The sequence below is a fragment of the Ahaetulla prasina genome, chromosome 5 (assembly GCF_028640845.1).
Source record: "Ahaetulla prasina isolate Xishuangbanna chromosome 5, ASM2864084v1, whole genome shotgun sequence".
Classification (NCBI taxonomy): domain Eukaryota; kingdom Metazoa; phylum Chordata; class Lepidosauria; order Squamata; family Colubridae; genus Ahaetulla; species Ahaetulla prasina.
The window spans coordinates 63,192,013-63,207,269 of NC_080543.1; the positions used below are offsets into that span (position 1 = coordinate 63,192,013).

The following is a 15,257-nucleotide window of genomic DNA, read 5'->3' on the forward strand; positions in this document are numbered from 1 at the left end:
AATTTCTGTACCTTTTTTTATTTTATTTTATTTATTTATTTATTTGATTTTTATACCGCCCTTCTCCCGAAGGACTCAGGGCGGTGTACAGGCAGCAGTAAAAAATAACAATACAATGTACAATTTAAAATAGAAATTAAGAAACTTATTATAATTAGCCTAGCATTTTAAAAATTTATAAAACTAAACCCCATTTAAAATAAATAACAAATTTAAAATCAATTAAATTTAAAATTTATAAAAATTAAAAAATTTAAGCCAGCCCCGCGCGAATGAAAAGGTGTGTCTTCAGTTCGCGGCGGAAGGTCCGAAGGTCAGGTATTTGGCGTAAACCCGGGGGAAGCTCGTTCCAGAGTGTGGGAGCCCCCACAGAGAAGGACCTTCCCCTGGGGGCCGCCAGCCGACATTGCTTGGCGGACGGCACCCTGAGAAGTCCCTCTCTGTGAGAACGTACTGGTCGGTGGGAGGCATACGGTAACAGCAGGCGGTCCCGTAAGTACCCGGGCCCTAAGCCATGGAGCGCTTTAAAGGTCGTAACCAAAACCTTAAAGTGCACTCGGGAGGCCACAGGTAGCCAGTGCAGCCTGCGCAGGAGCGGTGTTACGTGGGAGCTACACGAGGCTCCCTCTATCACCCGCGCGGCTGCATTCTGGACTAACTGAAGCCTCCGAGTGCACTTCAAGGGGAGCCCCATGTAGAGAGCATTACAATAATCCAAGCGGGAGGTAACGAGCGCATGAGTGACTGTGCACAAGGCATCCCGATCAAGGAAGGGGTGCAACTGCCGAACCAGGCGAACCTGGTGGAAGGCCCTCCTGGCGACGGCCGTCAAATGATCTTCAAACGACAGCCGTTCATCCAGGAGGACACCTAAGTTGCGCACCCTATCCTTTGGGGCCAATAACTCGCCTCCAACAGTCAGCTGCGGCTGCAGCTGACTGAATCGGGATGCCAGCATCCACAGCCACTCCGTCTTGGGGGGATTGAGCTTGAGCCTGTTTCTCCCCATCCATATATATACAGAATGATATTTCCATATTTTTCCATATATACAGAATGATATTACCTCAGAAAACAAATGATATTATCGTTTATATCATTTTTGCATAAAGTGATATGTGTTGTAGCAAGTCATGCATGAAACATTTATGGATAATTAAGTGTAGCTGCCTTGACCAATGATTTGGGGCTAATTTCAGGGTTCAGCAGGATATTAACATTACTGCTAGATTATTTTGAAAAACATCAGAATAAGACCCCCTAAAACAGAAAAGCACACACGTGTGCTCCTTGAGTTCATAGAAAAAGATTTTTTAAAAATATCATAACTTTCATTGTTTTAACAATGTATAAAATACAAAGGAAAATAAAAATAGGAAATTAAGGGAAGAAAAAGTTTTTTGAGTATTTTTTGGTATATGTTTTATTTGCAGTTTTCCTTCAACAACCAACATATTTTGTGGACAGTGTAATGACTGGGTCAATACATTTTTACACAGTGCTAATAAAAATAATGCAATTACATATACATAGTTTTTATCTTCCAACTTCTAACCTTAACATGCTCATTTTAATTATAATATATTATGTTATGTATCAATATGTATAATACTTTTCCCCAAATTTGTATTTATTCCCCCCCTCCATTTGTTGGGGTTCTTCCATATTCACCTCTTTATCTTTAAACAGTACTTGTTCTGTTTCCCTTCCCCCAATACTCCCAGCAAAGAGTCCGTCAGAGGCCTTCCTTTTTTTTCCCTTTTATTTACATAGATACATGTCCTGGCCACGTCTACCCACGGGCCTGCCAAGTTTCTGGAGATAACGAGGAAATTATAGATAAGGCCAGAATTACTCACGAATATATTCTTCCCTCCATGAAATAGTTAGCTCGCGCCAAATTCATTGCTTTGTCCAAGACAAAAAACCAGGAAGTCCCGCCTCCTATTTATAGTCTCTGCAGATGTCACTGCATGACAATTATGACTTGGCTTTGTCCCAACTCTTCCGCTGCTGCGCACGTCGATCAAGTCTTCGTAATCTTGCGTCACTCCAAAACTGCTCTTGGGGCGTTGCCAAATCAGAAGAAGGCCCGGGAGAATCAGGCCGTGCCGGCCCCTCCTCCTCCCTTTGAGTGGGTGCCAGGGAGGGAGAGGGCTCAAGAGAAACAGGGCTTGCCAGGTCTTCTCCCTCATTTTCTGAATCATCCGAGTCCAGGAGTCTGGGTCCAGGAACCTGGGTCACAACAGTACTCTTCTCTCTTTATAATTCTTTATCGCTTTCTCCAAAAATATATTTCAACATCCATTACATTTCTTCATATAACGTGTTGACCCATCAAGTCACCAATATTTTAATATTTTAAATATTACTCAAATTCCATCGTATTTCACCAATAAAACCATTTATTAATAACATTTAATTGGTCCCAGGATTATATCTCTGAGTCCCTGAATTTGTAGTCTTTAAAAGTTATAAATTCCATTATATTTTCTGCACACTGTTAATCATAATAATGGGGACGCGGTGGCTCAGTGGCTAAGGCGCTGAGCTTCTCAATCGGAAGGTTTTTATTTATTTATTTATTTATTGATCACATTTGTATACCGCCCTATCTCCCGAGGGACTCAGGGCGGTTAACAGGCATATAAAAAGGACATATAAATACAGATTAAAACACAAATAAAAAACTTATTCTAACCAGCCTGATTACCAAAACCAATTAAAATCAATATAAAATTTAAAATTTCAAAATTTAAAATTTCAAAATTTAAAATCTAAAAACCTAGTCCAGTCCTGCACCTAAATAAGTGTGTTTTAAGCTCACGACGGAAGGTTCTAAGGTCCGAGAGTTGGCGAAGTCCTGGGGAGCTCGTTCCAGAGGCGGGAGCCCCACAGAAGGCCCTTCCTGGGCGTCGCCAGGCAGCACTGCCTAGCTGACGGCACCCTGAGGAGTCCCTCTCTGTGAGAGCGCACGGGTCGGTGAGAGGTATTCGGTAGCAGAAGGCGGTCCCGTAAATAGCCCGGCCCTATGCCATGGAGCGCTTTAAAGGTGGTCACCAACACCTTGAAGCGCACCCGGAAGGCCACAGGTAGCCAGTGCAGTCTGCGCAGGATAGGTGTCACCCGGGAGCCACGAGGGGCTCCTTCTATCACCCGCGCAGCCGCATTCTGGACTAACTGCAGCCTCCGGATGCCCTTCAAGGGGAGCCCCATGTAGAGAGCATTGCAGTAATCCAGGCGAGACGTCACGAGGCGTGGTGACCGTGCATAGGGCATCCCGGTCCAGAAAGGCGCAACTGGCGTACCAGGCGAACCTGGTAAAAGCTCTCCTGGAGCGGCCGCCAAATGATCTTCAAAGGACAGCCGTTCATCCAGGAGGGCGCCCAAGTTCGCACCCTCTCCGTCGGGGCCAATGACTCGCCCCAACAGTCAGCCGCGGTTGCAGCTGACTGTACCGGGATGCCGGCATCCACAGCCACTCTGTCTTGGAGGATTGAGCTTGAGCCTGTTTCTCCCCATCCAGACCCGTCGGCTTCCAGACACCGGGACAGCACTTCAATAGCTTCATTGGGGTGGCCCGGTGTGGAAAAGTACAGCTGGGTGTCATCAGCGTACAGCTGGTACCTCACACCGAAGCCACTGATGATCTCACCCAGCGGCTTCATATTGATGTTGAACAAAGGCGAGAGAATCGACCCTGCGGCACCCACAAGTGAGGCGCCTCGGGCCGACCTCTGCCCCCGTCAACACTGTCTGCGACCGATCGGAGAGATAGGAGGAGAACCACCGATAACCGGTGCCTCCCACTCCCAATCCCTCCAACCGGCGCAGCAGGATACCATGGTCGATGGTATCAAAAGCCGCTGAGAGGTCTAATAGGACCAGGGCAGAGGAACACCCCCTATCCCTGGCCCTCCAGAGATCATCCACCAACGCGACCAAAGCCGTCTCCGTGCTGTAACCGGGCCGGAAACCGCACTGGAGCAGGTCTAGATAGACAGTTTCATCCAGGTGTAAGGAAACTGATATGCCACCATACTCTCTACAACCTTCGCCGCGGCGGGTTGGAGACCGACGATAATTACCTAAAACAGCTGGGTCCAAGGCAGGCTTCTTGAGGAGGGGTCTCACCACCGCCTCTTTCAAGGCGGCCGGGAAGACTCCCTCCACCAAGGAAGCGCTCGTAATTGCCTGGAGCCAGCCTCGTGTCACCTCCTGGGTGGCCAGCACCAGCCAGGAGGGGCACGGGTCCAGTAAACATGTGGTGGCATTCAACCTACCCAACAACCTGTCCATGTCCTCGGGAGCCACAGGGTCAAACTCATCCCATAAAATATCACCAAGACCACCCTTGGGCGCCTCCCCTGGGCCACTGCAATTTTGGTCCAAACCGTCCCGAAGCTGAACGATTTTATCGTATAGATAACTGTTAAACTCCTCAGCACGTCCCTGCAACGGGTCATCCCGCTCCCCCTGATGAAGGAGGGAACGAGTCACCCGAAACAGGGCGGCTGGGCGGTTATCTGCCGACGCAATGAGGGAGGAGGCGTAGCAACGCCTCGCTTCCCTCAGTGCCACTAGGTAAGTCCTAGTATAGGACTTCACTAGTGTCCGATCAGCCTCGGAGCGGCTGGACCTCCAAGAACTCTCCAGGCGTCTTCTCCGGCGCTTCATCCCCCTCAGCTCCTCGGAGAACCAAGGAGCCGTTTGGGACCTGCGCCGGGTCAGAGGCCGCAAAGGCACGACACGATCTAAGGCCCCCGCCGCGGCCCGTTCCCAGGCCGCAACCAGTTCCTCAGCCGTGTCGTGAGCCAGACCCTCAGGAAATGGCCCAAGCTCCGTCCGGAACCTCTCAGGGTCCATCAGGCGCCTGGGACGGAACCAACGTACTGGCTCCGTCTCCCTGCGGTGTTGAGTGGCGGTCAGAAAGTCCAGGCGAAGAAGAGAGTGATCTGACCATGACAGAGGTTCAATAACTATTTCCTTCAAATCCAGATCTCTCAGCCACTGACCAGAGATAAAAATCAGATCCAGAGTGCCACCCCCAATGTGAGTAGGGCCATCAACTACTTGAGTCAGGTCCAAGGCCGTCATGGAAGCCGTGAACTCCCGAGCAGCTGTCGATGACGAGCCGGAAGATGGCAGTTAAAGTCCCCATGACTAAAAGTCTGGGGTCTCAACTGCCACCCCAGCAAGCACCTCCAGGAGCTCAGGCAGGGCAGCTGTCACGCAGCAAGGAGCCAGGTACGACCAGCAAGCCCATCTGACATCTATGACCCCATCTCACAAAAGGATTCACACCCGGCAATCTGAGGCACAGTGGTCTCCCTCGGCTCTAGACTCTCTCTAATCACAACCGCCACCCCACCACCCCTACCCTGGCCCCTCGGCTGATGGAATGCTCGGAAACCCGGCGGGCACATTTGAACAAGGGGCACGCCCCCTTCTGGGCCCAGCCAGGTCTCCGTAACGCCCATAAGGTCCGCGGCACCCCCCTGAATAAGATCGTGAATTAGGGGCCTTATTGGCCACGGACCGTCGTTGCACAACATCAGCCGAAGGCCAGGGCCCTGAGGGTCCTGACCATCCGGAAGCGGGAGAAGTTTGAGGGCTCGGGCGCGCGATCGCCTGCAGACATCGGCGCGCCCCTAACACGATGTGAGCCCCACTTCCGCCATATCTGCCTCCCCTAACCGTGGAAATGTCACCACCCTCAACCAATGGAGCACCAACCCCCATGACCTCGGACCCACCAACCCCGCCACGAGCATGCGCAGGAACTGGACTCCCACCCGGCGGGTTTCCCCAACACCCGCCTTAAATCCCTCCCACCACCCCAACCCAAACCTATCGATTTCCCTCCCCTTAAAAACCCCTTTAACACCCTCCTTAAAAAACCCCGACAGGTTCTTCCCCCTACCTGACACTACCCTCCCCCCCTTTAAAAAACCCTTATTAAAAAACCTATCTACAAAACCCCACAGGTTCTTTTTTTTCGCATGCCACCTCTGTGGGTCCCAAAACCCGTCATAGAGGCCGGCCCTCGATAATGTGGAGGGCCATTTCTGCGAGGCGGGGGCACCTCGCAGCTGCAAGAGTTCATCAGAAGAATAGCGCGTCGTAATAGAAGATAAGATCGGCGAAAGGGGTCCAAACTCCGAGGGATAAAAAAGATGGCAAAGATTAAAAATGTTATCCAAATAGAGATTGAAATAGGCCTAAAATGATGATAAATGATGATAATACTAAACCAGCATGCTGGTAATCCCAATAAGGGCAGACCCAGAGTAAAACCACAAACAGTCCAGATGGTAGTCTGTCGAAGGTCTGAGACCAAACATCCTGGGATAGAAAAGGTGGAGAGGGGGTTACTCCAGTCATAGGCAATATCGGCTGCTGTTAAGTCTCCTGCATCTTCCAATAGGCCTAAAGGGCCAGCGACCGGCCAAGGATACCAATAAGGCCAGAAAAGGCGTAGCAGATGTTAACCGTCAACGGGGTCTCCAGGCAGGCAAATCCATCGCACCTCCATCGCCTTCCCGCTATCCTCCAACCACCACCACCTCCAATCCAGGATAGAACACACAATCCAGGGGTCCCTTCAAATCCAGCACCCCCTAGTGCATCCTCACCCGGTGCAGAGGCCCGGACGCTCCAAACCTCTCCTACCGAGGGGCCCAACCTCTCCCACAGGTTGAGCCTCTCCGAGAGGCTGGAGGATAGGAGAGACGCCATGGTCACAATCTGGCGGCAGGGAAAAGGCACAGACGACTTGGGCGGAAACAGATGGAACTTCTCAGTCGCTGTTGCCATCGTCCAGGTCGGAACAAAGGTCCGAACCCGAACGGCACAGCGCCACCAAGCCGATGAGATGTAAAAGTCAGATGTAAATGTAGAGGTCAGATGTGGAAAACGGGAGGCAGACTAGCTATGAAAAGCCAGGCCAAGCCAGCCAAGACCGACGCCAACCGCAGGAGCCAGCTGAAAAATTAAAAAATCGGCCGGAAAAAAACGGCCGAGGAAACGCCGAATCAACGTCCCCGCCCTCAGGCCCGAAAAAACATGGCCGCCGTAACTTCGCCGACTGCTTACCCGACCCCGTTCTCAGCAGCCGTGGGCTCAAAAGAGACCAAAAGCCTCTCTCCACGGCTGCCGCTCTGATGACAATCCAGGTCGGGGCAGCAGGCGGCTAGACCGGCGGTTTGGATAAAGCCATCCTCGGAGGGCCCCACAAACGCCGGAGCCGGATCTTCAACGCTGCGCCATCTTGCAGTTCAGCGGTTCAAATCCCTAGTGCCATGTAATGGGGTGAGCTCCCATTCCTTGTCCCAGCTTCTGCCAACCTAGCAGTTTGAAAGCACGTAAAAAAAAATGCAAGTAGAAAAATAGGGACCACTTTGGTGGGAAGGTAACAGCGTTCCGTGCACCTTTGGGGTTGAGTCATGGTGGCCACATGACCACGGAGACGTCTTCGGACAGTGCTGGCTCTTCGGCTTTGAAACGGAGATGAGCACCATCCCCTAGAGTCGGGAATGACTAGCACATATGTGCAAGGGGAACCTTTACCTTTACCTTTAATCATAATAATACATTTAAATATGTCTAATCACAATCTTCCACCTCCTAACCTTAGTATATTTATGGTTGTAATAAATTCTATTATATATCTATATATATATTACTATTTCCCCAGTTTATATTTTCTGTTTCTTTCTATTAGTTTTTATTACAGTCACAGTATTACAAGACATTATGTCTCTATCCATCATCTCTCAGCCTTTTTAGAATTTCATCATTTATTGACTTTTTGGTGATTCTTTTATATTTCTCTCTTGGGATCCTATATTTCTTTCTAATATTTTTACATAGACTGAATGTTCCCTCTGCCTTACCCCTTATTTCCTTCTGCATCATTTGGATGCCCATCCATAACCCTGTCATTATTTTTTGGAAAGTTCTTTTTTTCCCTCTGTACTATTATAGACTCTTAAGGAATTATCTATTCAATTCTTAGGCTTTATTGTTATTGAGTTCTCATTGTTTTTGTTTTCTTGTAGCTTATTTTGATTTGCCTCCTCCACCACTCCTTCTTTTTCCAATCTATCTTCTGAATATTTTGTTCATCTTTTCCCACCATTTGTTGAGGATCTTCTACACTCACTTCTTCATCTTTAACAATCCCATCATCTCCTTATGATTCTTTGTCACACTTTCATAAAAACTTTTAGCTATCATTAACATTTCTTCATAGAACTTTATTGTCTCCTGTTGAATCATTTTGTACCAAATTAATATATTAAAAATTACTCAATGTATCTCTAATATTCCAGTGTCCCAATATCTAAAAATAACTCCAAAAAAGTAAATTTCAGTAAATTATTAATAAAATTTATCAATCCCAGAATTATTCCTCCAAAACCCCTAGCTTTCTAGTCCTTAAAAGCTCTAAATACATACTTTACAAACTTTATAGTTTCCAACTTACACCTTCCCAATTGTCCAAATTTTAGAGTCTTATTTGTCTTTTCTTCTTTCTCTCTCCCCCCCCCCCGCTTTTCTTCTTTTGCCTTGTAGGATGATCTATCAAATGATGTTTGTGAATCAAATCCATTTTAGCCCACCAGGCTTCCTCAAAATTTTCAAATCCACCTTTCAATGAACAGTTCAATAAAGTTTTGGTATTTATTGTATAGTTCAGTTGCTTTAAAAATCTTCAAAAAGCTCAGTAGATATTTCCAAGCCTCCAGAACGTCTACTGAGATATAGTCAAGATCAAATAGACTTCCAGATGTTATTTGCCTCTCCTTTTATCACTTTCAGCCAAATTTCCAATGTTGCAGTAATCTTCTTCCTCTAGTAGATGGCTCCCCTGCTCCCAATTCCAGCATTCAACAGAGTGTTAAAATCAAATCAGCTGACTGCCAGCCATTCAGTGGGATTGGTAATAGAGTTTAGAAAAGCAATTTCTCCCAATAATCACTTTTCACAATATTGTTTGACTTTTTCCAGGCTTTCTGTGTTTTAAAACATCCTTTAAATTATTATTTTTTTGCATCTGAGTCTTTAATCTTTAGTCTTTCTCTTTAATTTTTAGTCTTTAATCCTTCTCCATAAATCCAATTGCTGTTTTCTTATTATTGGAGATTGTTTTTAAAATTTTTAACTTGGGTTGAATCTTTGGGGTAAAAGTTGGAAGTTATCTTACCCAGTTTCACTGCTGTGTCCACACACCACTCCAGCACAAGATCTTAGTATCCCAGTTGTCCCAGCTTGTGACAAACCAAAATGGCCATCACCCTTGCTGCCATTCAGGGAAGCTTTCTTCGGATCAACAAGGAAATTGCGGTTTCCTCATGATTGACGCAGCACCTCTTCTTTCTTCACCACCCCTCCAGGGTGGCTTGACCCCATAGGGTCTCCCAGCAAGCAGTTGCCAACTGCATTTCATGGAGTCTGGCAGAGCTCCGCTATTTTCCAGCCGTTCCCACTCCAACATCAACTGAAAGTCAGAAAGAAAGAAAGTTTTCATGAACTACTTTTAATGAATTGCCTTGATGAATGTTGTACATGTCTATTGTTATGCTTTGTTTTCTTTCTAAAAGTTTTATATATGTATCAGATGACTGAGTCTTATTTATAAATTATTTGGATATTTTTTTTCAGCCTTGTACGAGTGGTTGAGTAATAGATAGGATAGCCTTATCATCAGTGTTATATTTCCTTTTTCTTATTTGATCAAGTTGAATATCATTCTTTTTAGAGTATTAAAGCTGTTTACATGCCCCATCAGCCTGCAAAAATACTCCTATTACAACTGTCCACAGCTTTTTCCAAGTGAGGGGTACATGTAGCTTTCACACCACATACTTTTGAAAAAATCCAGTGTTAACTGGGTTCAGCAAAAAAAATTATATGGTTTTATTTTGTTTAAATTTATATGTAATTAAAAGTTTAATGAAACTTAACATGATTAGTCTCTGGTCATGTATTTAATAAAATTTACCTTAACGCTTAAAAACACAATTTAGTAATATATTATAGCTAGTGGTATTTAAAACAGATAATCCTTGACCTATGACCACAATTGAGCCCAAAATTTCTGTTGCTAAGCAAAACATTTGTTAAGTGAATTTTGCCCCATTTTATAACCTTTCTAGTCATAGTTGTTAATTGAATAAGGCTTCCCCATTGATTTTGCTTGTTGGAAGGTGATCACATGACTCCAGGAAACTGCAACCATCATAAATATGAATTAGTTGCCAACTTTAAATTTTGATCACATGTCGAAGGAGATGCTGCAATGGTCATGTGAAAAATGGTCATAAATCACTTTTTTCAGTGCCGTTGCAGCTTTGAATGGTCACTAAATGAACTATTGTAAGTCAAGGACGACCTGTAAAAGATAATACTACGTTTTTTCTCCAAAAAGAAGGCCGGGTCTTATTTTCTTTTGACCCTCCCACCCCAATGGCTAAGCCTTCTTTTTGGAGGGTTCTAATTATTGACTCATCTCATGGGTGGTGGCACTGACAGCCCTGCCCAGCAGGAGCCTGCTGCTGGCCCACTTCTTCTGTGGCCGCTTGCTGCCACTCGCATACCTCGCCCTGGCTTCCATTTCACCTTCAGGTGCTTGCTTAAAGACAGCTCTGTTATTGGCTGCAGATGCCTTCCGGCAGGCATCTGAAGACAAAATGGAGGCCAGGGCGATGCGTGCAAGTGGCGGCAAATGGCCACAGAAGAAGCGGCTGCAGAAGAAGGTGAGGCTTGTGTTATGGTGTGCGAGGCCTGATAAGTAAGGCAGCTCCACCCCCCCCCCTCCTAGCTTATTTTTTACACTGCACCCCGGGGTGGGTGGGGTCTTAATTAGGGCTTTTTTGGGTGGGGCTTAATTTGATCGCATGTGTTAAAAAATGTGATAGAGCTTCTTTTCAAGGTGGGTCGTCTTTTTGGAGAAATACAATAATTCTAATGCACATTTGAAAAATACATTAATATAAAAACATAATTATAAATATAATACAATTGTATAAATACTGTAAGTATACAACTTGGCTGTCATTTGAAGTCAAATAACCACAAATCAATATATAAAAGAATGATGATAGAGCTAAAAGCCCAAATTTATACCTGCTTCAACCAGGAACTGGTGGATTTCTTTAGAAAATTCTTGAAGTTAGGACTGCAATTTATTCTCTTGGCTTGTTATCACACCAATCTAGGCTTGGCTACAAAATATATTCAGGGACCATATAACAGTAAAAGCTTTACAGGCTTGATATTGATTTATTGCACAAAAAGAAGAGAAAGGCCACTCATTATATGGCCATCTATTTCACACTAATAACTCCGGGTGATCTGCAAAGGTTAAAACCCAACAATAACAATAATCCATGGTACCCCTGGTAAAGAGCATCTTCCAATCATAAAAACATATCAACAACAGAGCTAGGGTAGCCTCCTGTCCTTAATGCCTAAATAAATGGTCTTCACAGCCTTACAAAAGGTAAATAGGGCTTGGGCTGTCAAGATCGCAATTCCACTGAAATTTATTTTGGCCAGTTTTTCAGGAGACTCATGGATGGAGAAGTGGGGGAGAGGAAAACATGGTTGTATATTCTATTCTATTCTATAATAATAATAATATCAGAGTTGGAAGGGACCTTGGAGTCTTCTAGTCCAACCCCCTGCCCAGGCAGGAAACCCTACACCATTTCAGACAAATGACTATCCAGCATTTTCTTAAAAATTTCCAGTGTTGGAGCATTTACAACTTCTGCAGGCAAGTTGTTCCACTGATTAATTGTTCTAACTGTCAGGAAATTTCTCCTTAGTTCTAGGTTGCTTCTCTCCTTGATTAGTTTCCACCCATTGCTTCTTGTTCTACCCTCAGGTGCATTGGAGAATTATAATGCATCATCCCAGCTACATATCACTGCATTAAAGAGAAGTTTATATTTCTGCCAACTGACACTTTCCCCTGTTGCAAATTAAGGCTTCAAGGGCCTGGGGAAATGTGCATGTTTATTGCATTCAATTAATACCACATTTAATTTTGCCCTGAATATACTGGAGCAAGTTTCAAGTTGATCAGGAATAAAAGGTCGCAGGTGATGCCTTTTAGGTGCTAATATTAGGAATACATTTTTCACTGTTTATAATCAGAGAAAGATGTTCCTTGGCATTTCATGATCTGCACTTACTTTCAAAGGATTCTTCGTGAGCCAGTTGGGAGGATCTTCTTTGCAGGTACTGAAACAGCTTCAGAATGGAGTGGCTACATGGAAGGTGCTGTTCAGGCTGGAGAAAGAGCAGCCAGAGAGGTACGGAGTCTGTTGCGTCAAATAATTTTACTTAGGCTTTCATGATGATTCTTTGGATGAATTTCCAACCCAAAGCATCCTCATGTTGGTTTGCATGACTGCCACTTAAAGATAAATGATTTATTAATCTTGTAATAAAAACAAACTATATAAGATGACCAGGCTGAGCTTGAGGGAAGAGTCAAACAGATCATTAGTCACATTGCAATAGATGTATCTTTATACTCATTTGAACTACCCGAATCACCTGATTTCCCCGGCACTTGACACAAGCAAGCAAAAAGCATTAAATATTAAAAACTAAAACCAAACTTACAGAAGCTGGATGTCATATGTGCATTTAGGACTTAAAGCAATCCCAGAAAATGCCAAATAGAGAGTTCTTAAAAAGGCATTAGAGTATCAAAAGAGGTGGTTTCACTGAACTCCCTCTGGATATCTAAAGTCCTGATGGTGATAGGATGACTTCCAGTGCTGATGAGTAAGGAAAAACCTCCAATAAAAAGAGAAAATGAAACTGAATACTAGAAATGGAGATAAAGCTGCATTATTCTGAATTAGTCATTCAAAACAGTCTATTTTAAAAATGAATAGATTGCTATGTGGATGAGGAATCTAATCTCATGTTTGTTGATGAGAAAAAAGAATTTGCACAAAAGAATTTGACCTGACTTGCCTTGATGGCTTTTTAAATGAAGTTGTACTTTTATAAAATTCCCATTTATGTCAATAAGATTTGCATATTTACATATTTACAGTGCCTATAATGCAGCATTTCCGAACTTTGGCCAAAAGCAGGGTATCTTTTAAATTGGCCATTGGAAAAGCTTTTGGTCGATTTTTTTTCTATATAAAACTTAAATCACCTCTTTTTAGGTACTACAGTCGATGGGAAGATATTCAGGAGAAATATGGAAATCTGAACCAGAATCACCTGTAAGTATGTTTATGGAGATTCTCAGTCATCCAGGTCATGGTTGTCCAAAAGGTGCTTTTTCAAGAGGCAACTGGATTTTCTGGTTGTTGTTTTTTAAAATACGTTTCACTTCTCATCCAAGAAGCTTCTTAAGCTCTCAGAAGCTCTGAAGAAGCTTCTTGGATGAGAAGCAAAACGTCTTCAAAGAAAAACCAGAAAGTCCAGTTGCCTCTTGAAAAAGTATCTTTGGGACACCTGTAAGTATGCAATGTTTTATTTGATGTGGAAAAAGATGTGAAATAAATACCCAGAATTAGAGAAGCGGCCATGTGGAAAGGAATAGATGGAAGGTTGAGTCATCCTTGAGCCTGCTGAGATTCAATCTGCCAAACTGCTGGCAGCTGGCAGTCAACAGAAGTAGCCTGCAGTACTGCATTCTAACCATTGCGCCACCATACCTCTTATAACTTTTCTATATTTTTTTCCAATAGTGATTGGAATTCCTAAAATAGTGTACCTCAATCCTGATGCAGTATCTTAAATTTGGCATCACATCATAGATTTGCCTAATTGTATTTGGTTGTTGTTTTATTTTCAACCCATTTCCTATTTTGCTTTTATTTTTAAATAATATATTTTATTATATTTTATTTTTAACAGCATAGCACTCAATTTCATTTACTCATTTAATCGTATTTCATTTCATTATCTTATTTATCCATTTATCACATATATTTCTCAAAATCTCCACATTTGTAAATTATGATCGATTTGTTTCCTCTTATTTCCTTTTTCCTATTGAAACCCTTTAATTTAAACATAGTCATTTCCCTCCTTAGTTTCTATTTTTTTAATTATAGCTTGATATTTCACATTTATCTCTTAATGTCAATTATTTTCTTTGGTGGACCAATTTATCATTTCTTATTTCCCTATTACATTTTACCATTTTACTGAAAACAATATATTTCTTCAGTTTGTTTTTCATGCCACCTTTTTCAAATACAAACATTATCTTAATCTCTTAATCATCTTCTTTTTCTTAATTTCTTTTAATATCTTATTCAATTTCAATTTTATTTGAAGTTTCATATTTTAACCCCTTCTAAATACATAATAAGATCGTATTAACCCTTCTACCATTCTTTTTGTATTTCACAATTTATATTATAATTCAATTTTTACAATACTGATATGAATACAATTCATTTGATTCTATTAGTATATAGCATATTTCCTTTCCTCTTTTCCCTTATTTTTCTCCATTCTACCATTTGTATTACACAATATATTTCATATTACAATCACAAATATTAATAATAATACAGTTCACTTATAATTATAGGTATATAATTATTACCCTTCCTCCTTTCCATTAATTACGTCTTTTAACCATTTTCTCTTGGTCCATCCAGCAATCCACCTCTTAAAATTTTCCTCCCTTTATCCCATTCTCTCATTTTCTCATTTTTTTTTTAATTTTTATAATTATTATGTCTTTTCTTCTGTATCTTTCCTTTGACTTCTAAATCCTTTATTCGTCTAGTTTGTTAGACGTTTATTCGTCTAAGTTCCCATCTGATCTATTCCTCTTTTCTCCTCTCACTTTTCTTATTTCCCCACTGTTGATCTCAGTGTAATCATTAAATTTAGTCCTTTCCCCTTTTCTTTTCTCTTTTGCTTCATCCTATCCTCTCTATTTTTGCCACTCTTAATCCCAGTGTAATCATTAAAAATATTTTCCTCTAGCCTTTTCCCCTTTCCTTTTCTTCCCTTAATTCGCTTCTTTTTTGTAAGTTGTTTCCTCCTATCCCTTCTCTTTTTTTTCATTGTTACTCCCAATGTAATCATTTAATTTTTCATCATCAGTTTCTTTATCTTCAGTGTTGTTTTCTTGCTTCTCATTTTTAGTCTCTTTATCCAATTGAATATGTTCTGACACAATTTCTCGTTTTCTATCAAGATTAAATGATGCACACATCATTTTAACCATCTCAATTAGTTCCTGCCACATTTTG

The 15,257-nt window shown here is 42.8% G+C and overlaps 1 protein-coding gene across 1 annotated transcript in view; it reads left to right on the forward strand.

Annotated features, from left to right (window-relative positions):
* LOC131199935 (amine oxidase [flavin-containing] B-like) overlaps nucleotides 1–15,257 on the forward strand; it is a 67,810-nt gene that overhangs the window by 43,511 nt on the left and 9,042 nt on the right. The window contains exons 12-13 of the mRNA XM_058186227.1: nucleotides 12,212–12,323; nucleotides 13,200–13,259. Coding sequence (XP_058042210.1) covers nucleotides 12,212–12,323; nucleotides 13,200–13,259 — 172 coding nt within the window. The remainder of the gene's footprint in view (nucleotides 1–12,211; nucleotides 12,324–13,199; nucleotides 13,260–15,257) is intronic.